The sequence below is a fragment of the Artibeus jamaicensis genome, unplaced genomic scaffold, assembly GCF_021234435.1.
Source record: "Artibeus jamaicensis isolate MK-2021 breed Jamaican fruit bat unplaced genomic scaffold, CSHL_Jam_final scaffold_474, whole genome shotgun sequence".
Classification (NCBI taxonomy): Eukaryota; Metazoa; Chordata; class Mammalia; order Chiroptera; family Phyllostomidae; genus Artibeus; species Artibeus jamaicensis.
The window spans coordinates 1,081,229-1,102,930 of NW_026522046.1; the positions used below are offsets into that span (position 1 = coordinate 1,081,229).

The 21,702-nt window shown below is 36.1% G+C and overlaps 1 protein-coding gene across 1 annotated transcript; it reads left to right on the forward strand.

The window, feature by feature from the left end:
- The first annotated feature begins 1,690 nt into the window (after positions 1 to 1,690).
- Positions 1,691 to 21,511, forward strand: TMEM207 (transmembrane protein 207). Its single transcript, XM_053657570.1, has 5 exons — positions 1,691 to 1,893; positions 3,736 to 3,773; positions 7,770 to 7,814; positions 8,271 to 8,413; positions 17,707 to 21,511. Exons 1-5 carry the CDS (start codon positions 1,819 to 1,821, stop codon positions 17,841 to 17,843), a joined length of 438 nt encoding a protein of 145 aa, XP_053513545.1. The 5' UTR covers positions 1,691 to 1,818; the 3' UTR covers positions 17,844 to 21,511.
- The last annotated feature ends 191 nt before the right edge of the window (positions 21,512 to 21,702 follow it).

Genomic DNA, 21,702 nt, shown 5'->3' on the forward strand with positions numbered 1-21,702 from the left:
AGTTTCCATGGAGCAAAGTCCAAGTTTAATGCAAAATATGATGCAGATTGTTGCTCTATTCACTCAGTCATTTTGAATGTGATGACCACACAGTACACATGCTCATTCAATGGGTTATACCATGGCCACTGACTAGTACAGTGAAGTTGTCATTTTCACACATGCACATTCCAGTCCAGTCTCCTCAGCAGCCAGGTTACATTGATGTCACACAAACTCTTTTTTTTTAATATTAAATTTTATTTAGTTACTTTTCAAGTACATTTTTTTAATCTATTTCTCCCATCCCACCCCACCCCCCCGCCCGGTCTCCCCCCTCCCTCCCATCCCCCCCCCAGTCCTCATCTCTGTGTCTTTCATACTTGTTCCTCAAAATCCCTTCCCCTTTTTCCCCTTAAGTTCCCTTAAACTCTTTTCATTACGTTAATAATGGCTGGACTTTTTCCCAGACAGACCTCTATATATGTAAGTTTTATACAGGGGTAAAACACTATAGCTATACTTGTTTATTCATTTCACAAAAGTTAGCAGGATTATGGAACACAATGCTCTACAATTTATTTTTAATTAATAACTCATGAAAGCTTTTTCATACATAATGTTAAAAATATGATCTTCCCTCACCTTTTTAAATAGCTACCTAGTATTCTGTTCAGTGGATATAATTGGTTTGTATTTAACTAGTCTCATTTTGATGGACATTAACTTTTTCCAATGTTTTGTTTTACCAACAATGCTTCAGTGAACATCATTGCTTGTAATTTGTTGTGCCATGTGTGGTAATATCTGTGAGATACATTCCTGAAAGACGAATTCATGGCCAAAGGATTTAGTGAGTTTTTAGGTATATAAATATTACTTAATTGCCTTCCAGAGAAATTATGCTGATTTCCCAACCATGTATGACAAGGTTTGCCTCCCATATCTATCTCCTCCCACTGTATCATGAATTTTTAAACTTGTCAGTGTGATTATAATTGTAAGTTGTAGTTATCCAATTATGAACATGGTTAGGCATTTTTACATTCTTTTTGCCTAACCACTTACTTGTCATTTTCTAAATAATATCTATTCCATGCTGGTTTGAAATGGCAGAAAAAATAGATCTTTGTGTTTGTTTTATTTCTGAGCTCTCTATTCTGGTACATTTATTTATCTTATTGTTTGTGTGTATTAGTACCAATTTTTATACAATTTTCTACTCTTCTAATATCTTAACATATAGAATAGTTCATGTCTCCTCGTTGTTTTTTTTCAGAATTCCTTAGATATTTTGACAAATATTCTTGTTGGCAGTTGTGTTATTTTATTTTAATAAACATTGAAATATAATCTGTTTAAAAGTAGAGTGCGATCATTATTAAGAATGGAAAACTTTACGCCCAGGCTTGGCTTAGATCTGGGACTGAAAATGATGTGTAGGAGAAGAGGCAAAGAGGACCAATAAAGGGAAGAAAACCAGGTAAATGTTCAAGTACAAGATTCTATGTAAAACCCAGAAATGCCCTGAAATAGAACATGCACTTGAATATTGTTAAGTTATTTAAGCAGCCAGCTAGTGTTGCAGATCAGCCTTTAAATGCTTGACAAACAGTACAAAGGTTCTGACCTTAACCTGAAATTCCTTGAACTCTCAGTACCTGTGAGCATACACCCAACATTCCTGCCCCAGTATGCACTTTACCCGCCACAAGGAGCCGTCATTAAATGAGTGCTCTGGTAGGGAGCATGATTTATAGAGAAGCTAACACGTTCTGAGAAAGAGGAAAATAAACACAGAGAGCAAACCACTATCTTTGAGCAGCTTGTCCTTTAAGTATGTCAAGATCCAGACCTTTTAGTTTCACTTCAGTGATCTCCAAAACAGGAAGCGTGTGTTTGCCACTATTCCAGGTAACCATCTCTCTTTCTGGGGAAAGTTTTTCAGGTGTACTTTATGGAACCGATTCGTTATGAATTTGATCTTTGGGTAACTTCAATCACACATTTCAAAGATTTCCTTTCAGAAAGTTTTACTAGACTCTTATGACTACTCATATTTATTGGTCGAAGATACTGAAAACAAAATGGTTCATGATTTTAGTCTTATTTCTTCTTTATTCAGTTCTGTTGCTTTTGAAGTTATATGATACAGTGCAACCTTTGCTTAACTTTGCTATGCTGTGTTTTTAAATAAAAAATGCCATTGACATAGCAAAATGCTATGTCTTAATTTGAGACACGTTCGTTACTCTTGCCTGGAGCCACACTTGACAGTTTTCCATTGCTAAACAATGGACAGAACCATCTTAGAGTTTATTTCGGGTCCTCTGCTCTAGCATCTCACTGAGACTAACACCTACAACTTTGTAGCTGTATTACTTAAATGCAATGTATTTGAAAGATGCAGGTCTGAAAATACAAGAAGACTTCACTCTCCATTTCCTTATAACCTGAAGTCTGACAGCTAATGCATTGGCCTTGGCCGTGAGGTAGTAATAGTGATATATTGTGTACTCACTCTTTACTAAGGTATAGCACACCAGAAGATTAGGCAGTGACTCAAAAGTGAAATGCTGGCATTATTTGTTTATCTGTTAAACTAGATCCCAGATGATTTTATTTACTTGTACATAAACTCTCTTGATGGACAAACTTTGAATGTTCATTTTCCTCTCAGTATCCAAATGTATTTGCAGCATTCTACTAAAGAGAGTGAAACTTACATTCTGTATTTATAAATTGTTCATTACCCTGCTCTCTGATGGCCAATTCATGCATGGTTCCATCTGCAACTCCACAAATCTTTTTGCCCAGATAAACATGGTGGAGTAACTATAAGGTGCTGATAAAGATGCATTTGAGATTAAGGAGAGAAGAAGTCATATCTCACACAAAATTCCCACATGTGTAATTTTAAATGTTGTAACTACTTACTTGGCTTTATATTTCTGTGTTATAGTCCAGGAAAATAATACTTCACTAACCTCATCAACTCATATTTAGGACTATATATAAATGACATTTAAAGACTTTTTAATTATACACAGGAGAAGTCTCATTGCAGGGAAAAAACAAACAAAACCTCTAGAAAGCAGGACTTTCCTTCCACTGTGGAGTGAGTTACTGTAAACTATAAGGCTCAACACAGGGAACTATAATGATTATGTGGCATTGCTTATGGTTTGGGTCTTTTAAAACAAAGCCATAAAACCTATTACTTTTTCCCTCTTTGATAAAGAGAGAAATGTAAATCTCAGCAGGAATGTAGTACCTTTAAATCAATCTGAGCCTTAAAGCAGGTGGAAGTTACTCCACTTGCCATATATTTAACACTCATGAATGCTAATGGGATGCAGTTCTGTGAAAACAGGAATTTGATTTCTTTGTGTGACAGTAATATAAATACTTAACCTTTTTCCTCTAACTAAAATATGAAAACAAAGAGAAAATCCAAGGTGCACAAGCTCTTTAGAGCAAGAAAAACCTGCCTATTGAAGACACAAAAAGCAATTTTACATCCATCTATAGTGGTGTGTAAGATAGAAATCTGACTTATAATATATGTCTCCACCATTGCTGAGCTAGAAAATCTACCAAGAAATTCTGTATGCCTGGCAATAAACTACGCTGCAAAGCTTTTAATTTAAAAAGCCAATGAAATTATATAAAACCACATTGTCTCTAGGTACTGTTGTATCAAAGGATTAGAGTGACAAGATATTTGGATTTTATTGTTCTAAACATGTGTTTCAGTTGGTGCTCTCGGATCCACCATGTGAAGAAAATGAAATGTAAGTAAACAGCAGGAGGCATTTTCAAAATTCAAAGAATTAAAAAAGGCTGAAGTTATTTAAGAAACCCCAGATGAGTTTCAAATGGCTAGTACAACCTTGCAAGAAAAAGAAAATAGTTTTCTATTTTCTTTTGCAAGTGGCTTAATTTTTCTAAAAGCAAAAGAAAATCCACTTTTATTAGCATCAACATTGCTAAATAAGTAAGGAGCCTTGTTGATTTCTAGGTATTTTTGCTCACCAAGTTCTCCCCTGTTCAGATTTTGAGGGCTCTTTACATTCATGAAAGAATCAATACATCACCTATGGCTGCATTCATACCTATAAATCACATCAGTCATGGGAGGTAACTTTCTGGATAATTCAGTTTCAAATAGAAGCAAACTAATGACATTTAAAACTGTGTTATATGTACATTTCAAAGTGCATTTAAGATATATTTGTGGGGGCTAAAAATATATAATACGTTTTCTCCCACTTTCTAAGTCTTTCTAGTTGAGTTAACAATTTAATTAACAGAGACAGATTAACAGGAGAAAATCAAAATTTACATGCACACTGGGAATTCACATAAGCATAGAAATTCCCAATACAGTGAGCAAGATGACGTATATATCATTTTGGACAATGGAGAAAGAAGGAGACTGGATCTTAGATTGCAAAAGTGAGACTGGGCCATTTACAGGTGATTGAGGAAGTGTGGAACATACAATGCAGATAAATATTTACTAGGCAACAGAGAAACAAATGGGACACAGAGTCTAACTAAACAGCCTTTGACTGAAGCCCTCTTATGTATCATACTTACTTTATATCAAGGCTAACATCCTAAGATCCCCTTCCTGAAGCACACCTTTCCATCTGAATCTCTTAGAGGGGAATGGAGATGATCAAAGGTTCTTTCTGAGTCTTTTATTTCCTCATAAATAGCTTAAAATATATATTTCAAAATATAAAACTTTGGTTCCCTTCACAGTCATGTGCTGCTTAATGACTTGATATATTCTTGAATTTATCAAAGTAATAAGTTTATATTTCAATAGCCCATCTTATTTAGACCCACAGATTCTCAGCACTGAGAACAGTAGTAAAGATGAGTTCCTCTAACCATCTCATAGAGAAGAAATCATCTTCACAACATTTGAGTAGACTAGGGCACTAGTCACTCCTGTAAGGACAAAAAAGATCCCCTTCAACAACGACTTCTAGAGAAGTCTGATATTGGAAATGTATTTCTGAAACACGTTGTCAGTTCCCACTTTCCCTCAATGACATTTTTCTTATTAGCATCATTATCCCAATTTGACCGAGCAATACAAATCTCTGAGCAATGACTTCATCTTTAAAAAAATGAAACTTTTTCTACGCTGAAAATCTTACATCTAAAGTTTGAGTAATTACAATATTGTTACAGTTCAAATACTTTTTTTAAATGACTCAAAGAATTCCTGTGTAAAAGTTGAACTTGAGAAAAACACAGAAAGTGGAGGGAGGGAAAGGCCACGGGGCCAGAAGAGCCATATTCTAGGTCAAGTCCTTTGGGCAGCTAGTGACCTCCCCACCTACATTCTGGGTCTCACTGGTGGAGTGTGTAAAATCTTAAGGGGGAAATAAATTATCCCAAAACTGCCTGCAACTCCTAAATTTCACGACATTTTGCATTTCTCAAGCTAACTACTTCTTGACTATTTTGCTGCATATCAGAAAATCCACCAGTAGGTGTGCAGTGTCAGAAAGAGAAAGTGAAATATGTCAGTTTGCATAACTGTTAGCACTGGAAAAATATTGAATGGCTCAAAACTTAAAGCTAGAAAATAAAATAAGGTAGTTAAACTTGTAATTGACATTATAATAAGTATGTGGTTTATCTTTAAGTGTAAAGAACAGCAGAGATTTATATATGGAGGGAAATGAAGCTATCAACACTCCCGGTCATGAACTTAGATTTCAAGACTAGAAAACAAGAAGCTTTTTAAAAAATTTGGCTAATACATGAAGAATATTTTCTTGCATTCATCTCAAAATCAGAATGCAACATTTTAATGATTTTTCATATTTTAATATAATATTTAGAAATATTATGACTACAAGTGATACATGTACATTATAAACATTTAAACAATATAGAAATATAGAAAAGATAAATTGCCTCATAAACTATCTTTAACAGAAGCAAACATTGTTAGTAATTTGATGTACTGTATATATAACTATATAATACCTATTTAGTGAAATCATTGTATTTGTCTAAAATATACACAACATAAAAATGAAGGCCCTATATTGTTTTACTTATCAAGGCTTTTACTATAAATATAAATCTACATTTTTGATAAATAGATAGTTTCTTTAAAAAGATATGCCATTAATTATTTTTAAAGAATTTATTTATTTATTTTTAGAGAGAGGGGAAGGGAAGAAGAAAGAGTGGGAGAGAAACATCAATGCATGGTTACCTCTCGTGTGTCCCCTACTGGGGACCTGGCCCACAGCCCAGGCATGTGCCCTGACTGGGAATCAAACCAGCCACCCTTTGCTTCACAGGCCCACGACCAATCCACTGAGCTACACCAGCCAGGGTGCCATTAATTATTTTTAAAATTCTTTATTGATGATCACTTATGTTAGGATGATTTTTAAAGTCATACTTTAGCTGCCATTTTTTCCAGCCATCTGTACCTGTGTTTTTGACTAAACCCTCTAGGTGCAAAAACAAACACCCAGAAAAACTTTTGTCTGGGTGACTGAGTTTTGTCTAAATATTTGGGGTAAATTTTTTAAAGATATTATTTATGCATTTTTAGAAAGGGGAAGAGAGGGAGAAAGAGAGAGAGAAGCATCAACGTGCAGTTGCCTCTTCAGCCCCTAACTGGGGACCTGGCCTGCAACCCCAGTACGTGCCCTGACTGGGAATCAAACTGGCGAACCTTTGGTTCACAGTCTGATGCTCAATCTGCTGAGCCACACCAACTAGGGCTGGGGTAAAATTTTTAAGTTGACATTCACACATGTTAAAGTGTCATTTCTGAAGAGTAGGGTGATAAACGGGACACACTTTCTCCTTAGAGGTACTCAGAGCAATAAGTTAGCTGACATTTATGAATGCTTTCAAGCTAAGAAGTACTGAGTGTTATTTTAACCATGGCTGAAGAAGACATGATTAAGTGCAGCTTCATCTCCGAAGCTTATCGGGCTGTGATGAACAGCTTTCCACTCTTTAATCCCAGGATATTTTAACAGCAACCCATCTACCGAGGTATGAAGGAAGTCCATCAGCAAACATACTTTCAAAGCAGAATGTGTGACATGAAAAGGGACTCTGGAATGAATAGTACATGAGTGTCTAAACCTGGGGAGTTAAACCACCTAAAAATTACACTGTGAACTTTATTTCTGTGTAATCTTTTTAAGCTTATGTTTGGAAACATCAAGTTCTGCTGAGGCACACAAGTGGTTTAACCATCCTGATTGAAGAAATCAACTTCTAACACTTTGGCGAATGGCAGAAATGGACACATTCATTCATTTTCCTTTTATCCTAACTTTTTTTTCCAACCAGAGTTGAAGTGCTGCTGTTCCCCAAGATATCAAAGGTTAATAGACATTATAAACTTCCCTGGAGAATTTGTATTTTCAAGAATTCTGCATCTCTAGATAACAGAATGGTGGGATGGTTATCTCCTAATATCTAATACCTATGACACGTTAGCCCTGAAAAGTTAGTCACTATCTTCTCCATGCACAACAGTATTTGTAAGTCTGGCATCGAACCTACTGCTGTGCAATTACCCATTTAAGGATCTTACAGTTTTCATTTACATGTATCCTCAGTGCCTTGAATGAAGTGGACATACAGTAAACATTTGCTTCATAGTGTCAGGGGACTTGCAGTGAGTAAGTGATTGTTGAGGAATTAGGCATCAGAACAAGTATTGTGGTCCAAAAGAATAGGTTTGGCTATTTAGAGGTCCAACACTGACTGTTCTTTATTACCAGGTGCATAAGCTATAAAGATCAATACCCAAGTGACTGGTATATCTGGTAAGAACATCTTCACTTTGCTTTATAAAACCTTTGGTTATATATGTGTGTGCATGTGCGCACACACACTTCTTTTCCTAAATAACTAGTATGGCCCATGAAATCATACATATTATGAAAATAATAGAAGTCCTGTGAATCAAAATATGTAGAAACATTGCTTTCTATTTAAGTAAACTTACTAGCTTTAAGAATAATAGTTACTCCCCAGTTGAAAATCTTTGAATGTAAAATTATTGCCCAGCTCAGCATACATCCAGGTTCAGTGAAAGCATACAAGTGGTGGTGGTGGTGGTTGTGGTGGTGGTGGCGGCGTGGGTGTTGCTTAACAAATTCAGCCTCCCAGATTGCTTCAATCAGTCTTATGGGTTCCTGCCCCCTTTTCAGAAAGTAATGAGAGCTCTTAAGATCCCTTCAAGCTGCACCTCACTCCTCTCCTTATTCTTCTGGCATCAGGTTCTTGCTGCTAATTTTCCTGGTGGCTCTGCTCTGCGGAGTACTGCTCTTCTGCCTTCCGTGCTGGCTGAGGAGATGCCCACTGGGTTCCTCAAGACGCACCATGGCTGTCTTTGCTGTTGGAGACTTGGACTCTGTTTATGGTGAGCTGTCCTCCCATTTATGAACTTGCTGTTTGAAAACTTATAGTTTTGCAATAAATTTAAAAAAATAAACTAATCTCTGAAAAGCAGATTTGTGATTTTACAACCAGACATAGTTTATTGGAGTTGTAAAGCCATGAACTGGGGAAGGGTGTAAGTGCGAAAACTTCAGAAGTAGGGAGACCACAAAAGGAAAAAAACAAACAAACAAAACTTGTGTCTTGAGAAAATGATTTATAGTTGAGTATGGATAGAATATAAACATTTCGCTCATTCAACAAGCAGAAAGAAGAGATATACAGGGCTGGTCATGTCAAGTAAATGGGAGGGTTGAAGGTACAGAAAAGTGTTTTTGAGATTTGAATATCATTCTACACTACCCTGTGTTCATAGTATCATTTATGAAGCTCTCTGCCTCCCTCATCTACAGTAATATTGAACCACACTTTCCATATTGTCTGCTGACAAGGCGAAGTCTAAAAGACTTGGAATTAGGCAAAGGGGTATACATATCTATGTTTTTCCCCAGACACACTGGCAGCATCCTGACCCTGCCTGCTCCCACTATGCCCCTGCATCATGCCTCTCCTAGTATTTTCTAGTCTGTACTAGGAGGTGAGACATGGAGAAAACTGAGTCCTTAGAGTTATTAATTCCAAGCCTTGTCCTCATCTGGAACATCTGTTATGAGTCATTCCCTCCAGGTTACTGCACTCTGTATACCACAGTTACCTCAAAGATGCTTAATAAACAACTGCCCTTCAGAAACTTGGGCCACATAAGATTTCCAATAGATAATATAGGGCATGTCCTGGAAAAAGTAACAGCTAAATAAAAAGTGGGATTAAAAATAAACTAACATGTTTTAATACCAAAGTTCATTACTCTAAGGTTTAGTGATTATATTTATTATTGACTTTTTTAAAGACATTATTTACCAAGGGGAATATTGCCAATTTGAGAGTGGTTGTTTTGGGAAAGATAATTAAAATATCCAGTGAAAATAATTAGTTCTCTTAAAATCAAAATTATTTTCCTCTGAATACAGAGGAAAATAGGGTCACTGACCTTTTAACAAAATACATGAGTTAAAGGGGTGAACATGGTTACTTTGGTCTATTTTTCTTCATTTAACTAGAGGTGTTAAATAAACAGGTGTGATTATGTTCCTTTCAACTTACTTGAGTTTCTACATAGGAGAATTCTCCTAGATCCTCTTAGCCCTTCCCTTACTCTTAGTATTCTAAGGAAGACTTCCTAGAAGACTTCCTGAAATCTTAAAAAAAAACTTTAAAAAAATTTAAGTAAGTTACCCACTTATATAGTTGTAATTTTAAGGCAATTTATGTGCCATGGTTATATCCTCATTTATCTAATGATCTCATATTTCCTGAATGGTGGTTTATGTACATGTTTTTTAATTAACCTGAACTTGCCTGAACTTACCTAAATAGGTATGGGTGTGAGAGAAGGGGTCAAGGCTGATATGGTAATTCAAAATCTGCATGTAATAGCACTGAGTGCAAGGCATTAGAATCGCATTCTCTATATTACCCTGCAGTCATTATGGACAGGAAAAGAAAATACTTAGGAAAAATTTTTTTTTTAAATAATAGATAGTTAAAATTTATTTTATTATCTACCAAGTGCTAGGCATTATGTCCAAGGCTTCTCAGATATTATATGTAGTTCTTAAATACCAGTTTGGAAAGTGGCTATTCTCTTGGAGGGTATCTACTCTACAGAGTAAATGTACCACATAGATATTTGCTCTAAGTCAACTAATAGACTTAAAATTGTCCATAATTAAGGGTAAAAAGCCAAAGAAAATTTGAGCAGGATACTCATGGATTAGTAGCCTACACCGAGCACACCTTATATCCTGAGCCTTCAAATATTTCTATATTGTGATTTCTTAATGGTAGAGATTGCCTTGCTCTCCAGAATCCTCATTGCCTTCCCTATTTCTTCCATTCCTCCTTAATTCCATCGGTATAGCTCTGTATCTTATTTTGATCAAGGAACACTTAAACTTTCCCCCATCTTAAGTTATATTATGAAGTTCACTTCTATTGATTTCCATCTTAGAGGTCACAGGTTCAGTTGCCCCTTCCCATTATGTTTTCCCCTCACCCACGCAGGGTTAGGTGTTAGGTTATCCCATCCATTGACCATCTCCCACCTGTCCGCTGAAGGCTCAGGTTGGCTGTGTACACAGTGAACAGTCATTCGTATAGCCTTTGATGTGGCATTTTTGTTTCTCCTCACATAAAAAAATATAGGAGAGTAATTTAGGAAGTGTCCATCTCTGATCCTCTAGTCACCTATTCTTAACTAGTAACTTTTGGAAGTAAATTCTAGGGAATCACTATTTTAAGCTAGTTGGAAACCCAGATCCATACTGGATTTCCTTTCCCCTTTTTACTCTTTCAATTCTTTATGAAAATGATTCTTCTTACCTAGTATTTCCATAGAAGAAGCTGCTGTCCAAAAGGGAAGTGAGAAAACCACTACCAGGACATTTTTATGATAAAGAGGAAACGATTGGCCCAAACCACAGCCTCCACCTCCACAAGCACCACGGACTATGTGAATTGAGTGTGGTTACTGTCAGCTTCATGAGCCCACTCTGCAGATTATGGGGTGTACTTCTGGTCTCCCTCAAGGACATTGTTCAGAAATGGGGGAAAATGAGAACTCACATGAGTATACTGGCAACATATCAGAACATGAAATAGGTTTCTGGATTCCTTGTCACCCCTTGAACACAAAGAGGGTGATAGGTTTTTCTCCTCTGTAGTAAATAGGTCATTTAAAACATTTTAATGGAGGGACTAGATTTGCTATATTAACCTTGAGTTCCTTCTAGACCTTTATTTTATTTTTTTATAACTTCTTTCATGTTATTACCACTATTTTTGAATACATTATTTGAAACAGCTCTGCTCTACTGACCCGTAGTTGAGAAGTTTGACTCTCAGGATACTATGAAATCTACCTCCACTAAAAAAAGCCAACAGAAAAATTTTGTCTGACTGTTGAAGGCTGAAGTGGACTGAAATTTACTAATATTAAAGTACCTATAGTAGGAACTTTCTCTCACTTCCAATTTCTGATAATATTACATGACTCAGGTTGCCAACTGTCTTGAATAGAACTACTGAAGAGAGAAAAGAAAACACTTGGCTTGGAAACCTCATCAAAGGTGTTTAAGGAAGGCCTCACCAGCCTAGCCCATCTGAATATCTGATGAGACTTTCGTCTAAGAAAGGTCCTTGGAAATCTTGGCCAACCACTTAGCTCCCAGGAGCATCTCTTGGGCCAATAAACATATCTTTTCACAGTTCTCAGCTGATCCAGTGCTCAGATTTCTCAGTTTTTCTTCCTCTCTCATGGGACTTATGTTTCCAAGATGAGAAACATGCTATGATTAAAGTCTTTATGAGCCAAAAAGGGAGAATTATTATCTCTGCTACCCCATGGAAGATAGGAAGAGAAAGGAGGTACTGTTAGAGAATGGGGAAGAGGAGAAAGACCAGAAGAAAGTAAAAGGGAGGAGAAAGTAAGGATGAAGATTAAGAGGAGAAGGAACCTGCAGTTTAAAGTTGAAGTTAATTTAAGGACTGACATTCGAACATTTATTTTATACAATTTCTAAAATCATGTCATTTTGTTCTGCTTCGGGCCCAACTTCTCTTCTTGGACCCAGATCCAGGATCTCTTAGCTAGTCTCTCCGTCTTGCATTACCCTTCCTCCATCCCCAGCTCATCTGATCCTGTTTCTGCTGAAATCTTAGAAAGGACCCCTTCACTGCCCTCATGTCTTTTTGAATGGGATAATCCATGAAGCAGTCTCTGAAACCTTCTTGCTCTCTTTCAATCATCAGAGACTAACAATTCTAGTATAATTCGGGTATTTTTTGCTTTTTTTTTAGCACCTCTGTCAGGAGTAAAAATATTATAGTGTTTAAAAGTTGTTGTTTTTTTTAAATTTCATTATTTTACCTATGCTAATGAAGCTTCTGGTATCCCTCCCCTCTAATAATTCAACAGAAAACATAGCTTTAAAACCAAGGTGTTTTTTTTTTTCCCTCAACTGTGTAAATAGAGAGTGAGAACTGTTTTCACTCTCTGTTTGGCTCCAGAAGGTGATTTTTTTTTAAAGGAATGAGTCTACTTTTTCAGTAAAAGTAGGGATAGAAGAAGAGAAAAATTATCAAAATTCTCACACAACTACTTATATCTCAAATCTCTTGTTGGAAACTGCTCTGCCTGGTTTCAGGAGTTGTAACTGCCCTCCATGGCTAAGGCTGAGTGAGCGACCTCTGGAATGTGAGCCACTAAGGAGATAAAGCTTGTTCCCTGCCCCCAATGCTTGGTCATGTAGTCTATGTTGGGTACAACCCCTCAGAAGGGGGCAACCTAAGCCAGACACGATCACTTGGGAGGCCATCATGGAAGGACGGGGGAGGGAGCTGAAACAAAGAGGGAGTGACAGACCCTTGCCCCCCCCCCCCCCCCCCCGACTATTCTGACATAGCCTAAGTCCCCATTTCCATCTGGGAGAAGCACTTCCTGGCTCTAATCCACTTAAACCTAAAAACCTAGGATGGGGAAAGTGGTGCAGCCCTTTGCAGGCTAGAGCAGGAGCCAGGGTGATCAGGCATAAGAAAGAATATGTGCCATATAAATCCTGTGAAACCTGCTTTGTTTAGAATGCTCTCATTTAAATGATAAGGGTTCAAGCAAGAAGTTTGTTCCTCAAAGTTTTATGGCTCCTTAGCTATCTGACCCTGACTGAGAATAAGCCCTCATAGTTCTTTGAATGCTATCTATTGTTTGATCCTTACCTATATTCTTATGCAAAACAAACCCAATAAAAGCCCCTTGAGGAAGGGGCTCTTGGCCCTTCTCCTTTGAAGGATTGGCCACCTTTCTTCCCCAAGCAGATTATGTCTTGGCAGTTTTATTTTCATCCGTGGCAGATGGGGGGGACTTGTGGGCAAAGTTGCCCCCACAAATCTCTATTGTCTGTGATCAGTGCTCTCCACTTTGTAAGACAACAGGAAGAATAGGTAGAGAATACACCTGACTGAAACAAGAAGACATAAAGTTTGGAGCCTATTAGATTAATTTTCAAATTAATGTTTGAAAACAGAAGCAATGACAATTGACAAAGGAGCCATTAAAAAGAGTCTTAAATTTAATATAAATGAGCATTTTTATAATTTACTGAAAATGTGACTGATAAGTTTTCATTGAAAAATTGAAAATCAGGTTGTGAAGCTGAATAAAAACAGCCTTATTTATGAAGTAAGACATTTAAAATAATAAAAACAAAAAATGTAAGGTTTGGGTGCCTTGATGAAGGGCTCGAGGTAGAAAACAATCTAGTGTTCATTAGAAAAGAAAGAATATGAGAGCCTAAGAAGGGAATTCCTGCCATTATCTCTCCATATTTTTTAACAAAAAAAATTTTTTAAATTACTATAAAATCTACATTGAAACCCTTTCTTTCTGTTTCATGAGTGTCAGCGCTGGGTCCGCTCAGCCCTAACAAAGCAGCAAGCAGGTCCCCTGACTTCTCGAGTAGACCTTGAGGTAAAAGTCCTCTGAGACATACCTCTAGGAACACTCATTTTGGTTTAGCTTCTCCTCAGGGCTGATCTCTCATTATCTCTCATTATCATCTCTCTGATAATGTTGCCTTTCAACTATCCAGTCTCCTTGACCCCATTTCTTCTGCTATTTCAAAGATAATCTTTCCTTTTTCTTATTTTAAGGCAAATAGAAATACCAGTCTTCCCATAGTGATTAAATATAAATGCTCCAAGTCAGGGAGGGGAAGGAGAGCTGGACTGAGAGAGGCAAGAGCAGATCTTACACTCAACTCCCTTCTCCCCCCACCACACCCAGGATCCTGTCATTTTAAATGTCTCTTCCCAATACTTTATGTTTTACATATAAATATTCTGTGATTCTCTTAGGTGAGGAAGGAGAGTATTTTATTTAGACACTTTCACAGTGAAGCATGGTGATTGTAACTGCTCACATTTATTGAACATTTACTATGTGTCATGCTCTGTGTTAACACTTGACATCTCCAATTTCATTTATTTTTCCTTCTGCCTCAGTGAAGGATTCACTATCATTCTGAACATTCTAAAGATGTTGCAACAAAGGCACTTAAAGATTAAGTTACTAGATGAAAGATTTGTGACTCAAAATCAGGCATCTTTAGCTACTCCCTGTATAAAAGAAAATGCACTGGAGAAGAGAAAAGGTAGAAAGGGCATGTTAAAATAAGCCAAGTTCATTGGAGTGACTCTTAATTGTGTGGGAAATCTGAAATCTGTCTATTAAAAACTCAGCAATGAGTGTATTGGTTTCACATAATTAAAAAACAGACTCTAATATCTTCACTAACCATTCTGTCAGAACCTTAGGATTTTTGCAAGATCTTTTAATTGGTTTCTCTCAGATACTTAATTTGTCAAAAAATAAAAATAATACTTGCTTCTTTTCCAATCACATGATATTGTACATAAACACTATGAAAAAAGTGAAAACTGATATATGTTTGATTTTACAAGAGCTCTCTGAATGCATTGTCTCAGTTGTTTATTAAATGGATGTCTTGTGGCATAGCAAGTTTAAGAGCAATAGCCAAATCTATAGTAAGCAGGTAACAATAAAACTTTCCTACCACAGAGGGAAATTGTCGACATCCTGTTGCCTGGACCACTGTATGGGTAATGACAGTGGCAGGAACCATTTGAGCTATTAACTGTGAATCAATCTGGTTGACCACCCCAGGCAGGCGAGAGCTAAATTACCACTGACTTTGTATTGAACACTCCAGGAACAGTTCTCCTGGAAAGTGGGCAGTGCTCAGTACTAATACCCACAAGGCAAGGAAGTGCTGGGGCAAGCATACTTCACGAATGTTAACTTCATTTTATCAAGTCCCTCAGACTTAGCTTATGTTATCCTAAACTTCCTAACTGCAAGAGATGCTAATGCCACAAAGTTTTTCACTCAATAATGTCTGTTATAATAATAATAATGATAACGATTAAAATACTGACTATTAAAACAGGATAGATTGGGAAATAATATTATAAATAAAAGAAAATATGTATATTTCTAGCATAGTATAGTTCTTTATATGTACTAATAATGCTAATACTTATAGTAATAATAATGATACTTAAATGTTAATTAATAATTATTGTATGCCAGGCTTTAAGCACTGTACATTATTTAGCCCTGCTTTTGTAGATGTAGATACTTTCATAATCTTTTTATTACATGAAAGAAAACAGAAACAGAAAGATTATGTAATAGCCTAGGAGTAGATTATTCAAGTTAATAAATAACTTCTTTTAAAAAGTGCTGAACGAGGAGGTAAAATATATTCTCAATATAACTCTGCCTTTCACACATTATATTAATATCTGAGTTATTATGCTTAGTTGTGCAAACCAGTGAATATAAAATAAAACAAATATATAAAAATCCATGATTCTAAATAAATGTTATCCACTCCAAAGTAATAATTCTAAACAATCTATATGTGGGTTCCTGTGATGCAGCTATTGCCTACTACATGGTTATCCTAAATTGTTTCTATAACTGGCGTGGTCTTTGGAATCTACTTGATGGTATCAAATCTTAATCCTCTAAAGGAAGAGAGCAGCAAACTTTTCCTATTAAGGGCCAGACAGGAAATATGTTTGGCTTCACAGGCCATATGGTCTCTGTGGGACTTCTCGCTTCTGCCATTTTAATGCAAAAAAACCCCAAAAAACCCCAAAACACAGCCTGAGACAATGTGTAGATGAATGGGTATGATAGTTAAATTTAATGTACAAAAGCTGTTAAAATTTTTGATGTTTTAGGACAAGGGCCTAGTTTCTTTTTTGGACCTTGTTACTATTGTTTTGGGAAGAAGCAATGAAATCATTCCCAGACAGGTAAAGACCCATGTGAAAAAAGGAAAAAAATATAAAGAGAGATGGTTATAAAATATCACTATTGATTTCCCGCAACACCAAAGTAGCCTTTCAGGAAAACACTAATAGAAAATTTCCAAAAGAGCTTTTGGAGTAAGTGAATGGTCACTTGAGGTGATCAATTTGATCAAGAAAATGCTTGGCTTTTAGATTTAATGGCTTGTAGTATACATAATCTAAAAATAAAGAACTTTGATTTAAAATTTAAGGTGGCCTTTTCTTTATTCTGTGTGTATACTTTAGTTGCAAACTTTCCACCACTTAATATTTTTACTATTGATCATAAATAACTTCTAAGTAATTACTTTCATTAGTTGTGATTCCAGGTTATAAATATAAAATGATAAAGTTCAGATATAATATTTAATGTCATATTTTAATATTTAAGTGAGATTTACATTTCCCATAATGGGAGCATTAGCTAAAATGTACACATCTGTGTGTACAAGAATTTTGTCTTCTGATATATCAAAAATGGTGTTTCTTTTAGTTTGGGCTGCTAAATTGTAAATGCTTTTTGATAGGTTAGTCAGTGACAATATACAGTAGTCCCGTCTTACTTGCAAGATATACATTTTAAGACTCTCAGTGGATGTCTGAAGCTGCTGATAGTACCAAATATATATACACTGTATATACTATATTTTTCCTTATGTATACATACCTGTGATAAAGTTTCATTTATAAATTAGACACAGTAAGATTAAAAACAATAATAATAAAATAGATTAATCATACCAATATATGTAATAAAAGTTATGTGAATGGCTTTGGGGACATTATTAAGTAAAACAAAGGTAACTTGAACAGAAGCACTCTGGTACCTGTCAGTCAGGTAACCAATTGGCTCCTAAGAGACTAATGAGCAGAGAGCGTATACCATGAATATGCTGGACAAAGGGATGGTGTACATCCTGCACAGGCCTGAGCGAGATGGCTTGAGATTTCATCACATTACTAAAAACAGCATGCAATTGAAAACTTCTGAATGATTTACTTCTGAAATTTTCTATTTAATATTTTTAGACCGTGATTCACCTCAAGTAACTGAAACTTCGGAATGCAAAACCACAAATAAGGGGCAGCCACTGTAATCAGTTCTTGAGAGCAAATTTTCTTGCTATAGTGACTAAGATGATTGCAAGTTTTTTCCTCTAGTGCACAAATAATTTTCTGTTGCTCCAGTGATTCAAGAAATGTCAGATTTTGCTGGGCACTTCATGTACATCTGTTTTATACTGAGTAGAAAGATTATAAATCCCCATCTTTCTTTTCCAGGGACAGAAGCAGCTGTGAATCCAACTGCTGGAATTCAGCTTCAAGAGCAGATCCCCACTCTGTACCCTGCTGCGTATTTCAACAATTTAGGACCCCCTCCTCCATATGAAGAAATGCCGAAATCAAGCCCATTTTAGATCTGGATCACCAATTGAGAACATTAGAGATGTTTTCAGTCCAACACATTAAATTTAGGAACAGTGTTTTTATTGAAGGAGTTTCCAGAGATCAATTAACATAACCTGGAAAAGGACAAATAGAAGAAGAATGAATGTAGGGAAGGAATTTTGGTCAGGAACATGTTTCAGTAGTAAATGAGTAGATTTAATGTATCATTGCTGTGTTACACTTTTTTGCTATATAACTAAATCAATGTTTCTTCATTAATAATCAGTAATTAATGCTCAGAGAGGCCTCAAGAATGTTTAGGATTCCATTCTAATACACATCACAGCTTTCTCTGCCTCAGACTCTCTGTTTTAATCTGACCTTGTTCACAGTATAGAGTCAATAACAATTATCATAATTTAATTATGACTCAAGCAGAAATTCAGACATGTGCACAGCTGGAATCAGAAAGAGAAAAGCAAAAAGTCTGATTAATTCCTCAAAAATGTTTAAGCTATAAATAATGCAAATAATTAGTATTGAGTTTTAAAATGAGTGCTATTCATATTGACAAGCTAGGCAGAGGGGGAAGTGTGTGTGAAGGAAGACAGTAGACTAGAATAAGAAAGCTGAATCCTAATTTCAGATTGTGTGCGGTCAATTAATAATATCTAAATTTTTTTTAAATCAAGAAATAATGGTAAAGTACATCATTTGGAAATTAGGTCACAAATGCCTGAAGCAAAACACTCAAGAATTGAAAATAATTGCCTTGCCTGGGCCAGGCGGCTCAGTTGATTGGAGTATTGTCCCATGCACCAGAAGCTTGCAAGTTCAATCTCTGGTCGAGGCACAGACCTTGGTTGTGGGTTTGATCCCCCATCAGGGTGCTTAAGGGAAGCAACCAATAAGTGTTTCTGTCTCACATAGATGTTTTTCTCCCTCTCTCTCTAAAATCAATAAACATATCCTCAGGTACGTTTACTGAGGACTTAAAAAAAAAGAAAGAACATAAATATATCCTCAGGTATGTTTACTGAGGATTAAAAAAAAAAGAAAGAACATAATTACCTCGAGAAACAAGATATAGAGATAATGTTATGGGGATTAGGTAGAGCAGGATAACGCTGTTTTCATTGTTGTTTTTAATCCTAGGCCCATAGCACTGTTTGTCTTTTAAAATGAAATGTATGCATTACTTTAATTAAAAAGAAATATAAAGTTAAGTAAATTTTGGCAAGGTTACAAATTTTGGCTTGCAATTACAAGCAAACAAAATCACACTATAAGAAAAAATGTTAAACATTAACATGTTTAAACTGTGGGGCTACAGGTGATTTTATTTTTTTATTCATGTTTCTGAATTTGTGTTCATATCCTATAAGTGATGTGTGTTAAAATCTGTTCCAGTTACAGAACATTCAGTCAATGGTTATAATTAACACCTAGAAAAGTGTAAGCACTTCTGGAAATGTGGCTAAGGATTCAGCAGCTGTAGTTGTCATAAGTTGGTGAAACTCCAGGTTCAAGTGATCAGCACTTATTTTTAGGAGAGTTGCATTTATGTGTGAGAGTTAGTCTAAACTATGTGCTTGGCCTCTGGTTGCCTGGTTTATTTTTCCAGGTAGAGGAGGAGAGGTGGTGATAGGGTTTAAGCAGGTGGGTAGGCCTGGTAGCAAAAGAGTTTGTTTTAATAATAACTTTTCTGACAAATATCTCATCAAATATCAGAGGTGACATTTTCATTTATTATCTAAGTAATACTTACTGAATGACTGTTATATGTTAATTACTGTACAGGTGTGAATTTATTTCTCCAACTTACTCAAATATTCATTGTAATGACACTATCATTTCTACCACTTGGCTCTGACCACCAGAGACTTGGAAGTTCTATAGCAGGAACTTTTTAGAATCCACTGAAAACTGCTGAGAACTGTATAATAATAAACCAAATTTAGATTATAAAATTATCATGACATTTGAAAAGAAATTTAGAAAGATAAATCTGTGTTCCTTTTCTATCCTTTCATCTCTGGAAATCTTTGCCTGCATTAAAATTAAGGTTCACCAATACATTTTTAATATTCTATTTAACCTGGTGTTTCATATTTTCACTATGACAGGATTAGATTTTTTCCTTCCCATATTAAAGAGCATTCATTTACTTAGTGAGGTTTTCTTACTACTGAAGGTGTAAGCTTTTTCCTTCAATATCCAGCAGAGGGCATGAAAGCCTATCTGTGATTTCAACCCATTAACTAGATTTGATTTAGTAGTTAAATGAAACCATGAAGCTGGATTACTATTAATCTCAGATTTTTGATAAACCCTAGAAAAGTATATTAATCATGAGGTTCAAATCTGCAGAGAAGAATCTAGGACTTTAGCTCATATTGCTCACAATGAAACTGAACATCAGGGGAGATGCCTGTGTCAGAGTCTGTCTACGAACTCTGATGTGCACGCCCCCTTGTGCGGATGAGACCAAGAGTCTGAGGGGCCTGTGAAACAAGGGTAATGTGTATGTAAAATGCTTACACGGCAAGTGGCCTTTACAGCGCTGACCCTGGAGGTCCAGCCATTTTTTTTCACCTGACTACAAGTTCCTCTTTAATTTTCAGCTTTGTAGCTCCAATTGTTTTCCTTTGTCTTTGGTACAACTTTTACAAAAGACAATTTTAAAATTCAATATCTTTCATGGAAATGAAATAGAGCTGGGGTAGAATTGAAAAGCATTTGTGTGGACAATGAAATGAAACTCAACCAGAATATTACATTTAAGGCCAAACCCGAAATACTTCAGGACTGTATAACAGAAATGAGACAATAAACATGTACTGACTATGAGAACCCACTTTTCATAGAATGTTTTAAAAATCAGAACAAGAAAAAGAAATATTTTGATCTCCAAAATATGTAATGAACTCACACTACTTCACTCCAGGAAGACAAACAACCCACTTAAGAAATGAGAAAAGGGACTGAACAGACACTTCTCCAAGGAGGACATACAGAGGGCCCAGAGACGTATGAAAAGATTCTCAGTATCACTAGCTATCAGAGAGATGCAAATTAAAACCACAATGAAATATCACCTCACAATAGTCACAATGGCCATCATAAACAAATCAACAAACAACAAGTATTGGACAGTATGTGGAGGAAAGGGAACCTTAGTGGGAATGCAGACTGGTGCAGCCACTGTGGAAAACAGTATGGAGTTTCCCCAGAATACTAAAAATGAAACTGCCTTTTGACTCAGCAATTCCACTGCTGGGATTATACCCTAAGAGCCCTGAAATATCCAAAAAAACCTATCCACCCCAATGCTCATAGCAGCACAATTTACAATACCAAGTGTTGGAAGCAACCTAAATGCCCATTTGTAAATGACTGGATCAAAAAAGTGGTACATTTACACAATGGAATACTATATAGCAGAAAGAAAAAAGGAGCTCCTACCCTTCATGACAGCATGGATGGAACTGGAGAGCATTATGCTAAGTGAAATAAACCAGGTGGTGAGAGACAAATACCATATGATCTCACCTATAAGTGAAATCTAATTTTAAAAAAAGCATCTGAAATATAACCAGAGACATGGAAATAAAGAACAAACTGACATAACCAGAGAGGAGGGGCAAGGGGGCTAATGAGGGAAAGAAGGGGAAAAGTCATCAAGAAACATGTATAAAGGACCCATGGACAATGCCAGTGGTGGGTAGGATTGAGGGGTAAGAGGTGGGGGTGAGTGGGGCAGGGAGGCAGGGGATGGGGGAAAATGGAGACAACTACATTTGAAAAACAATTAAAAAAAGAAATATAGAATATACATTCCAAATGAATCTTTTAACTTTGAATTCATTTTGCTTTGTGATTTTAAAC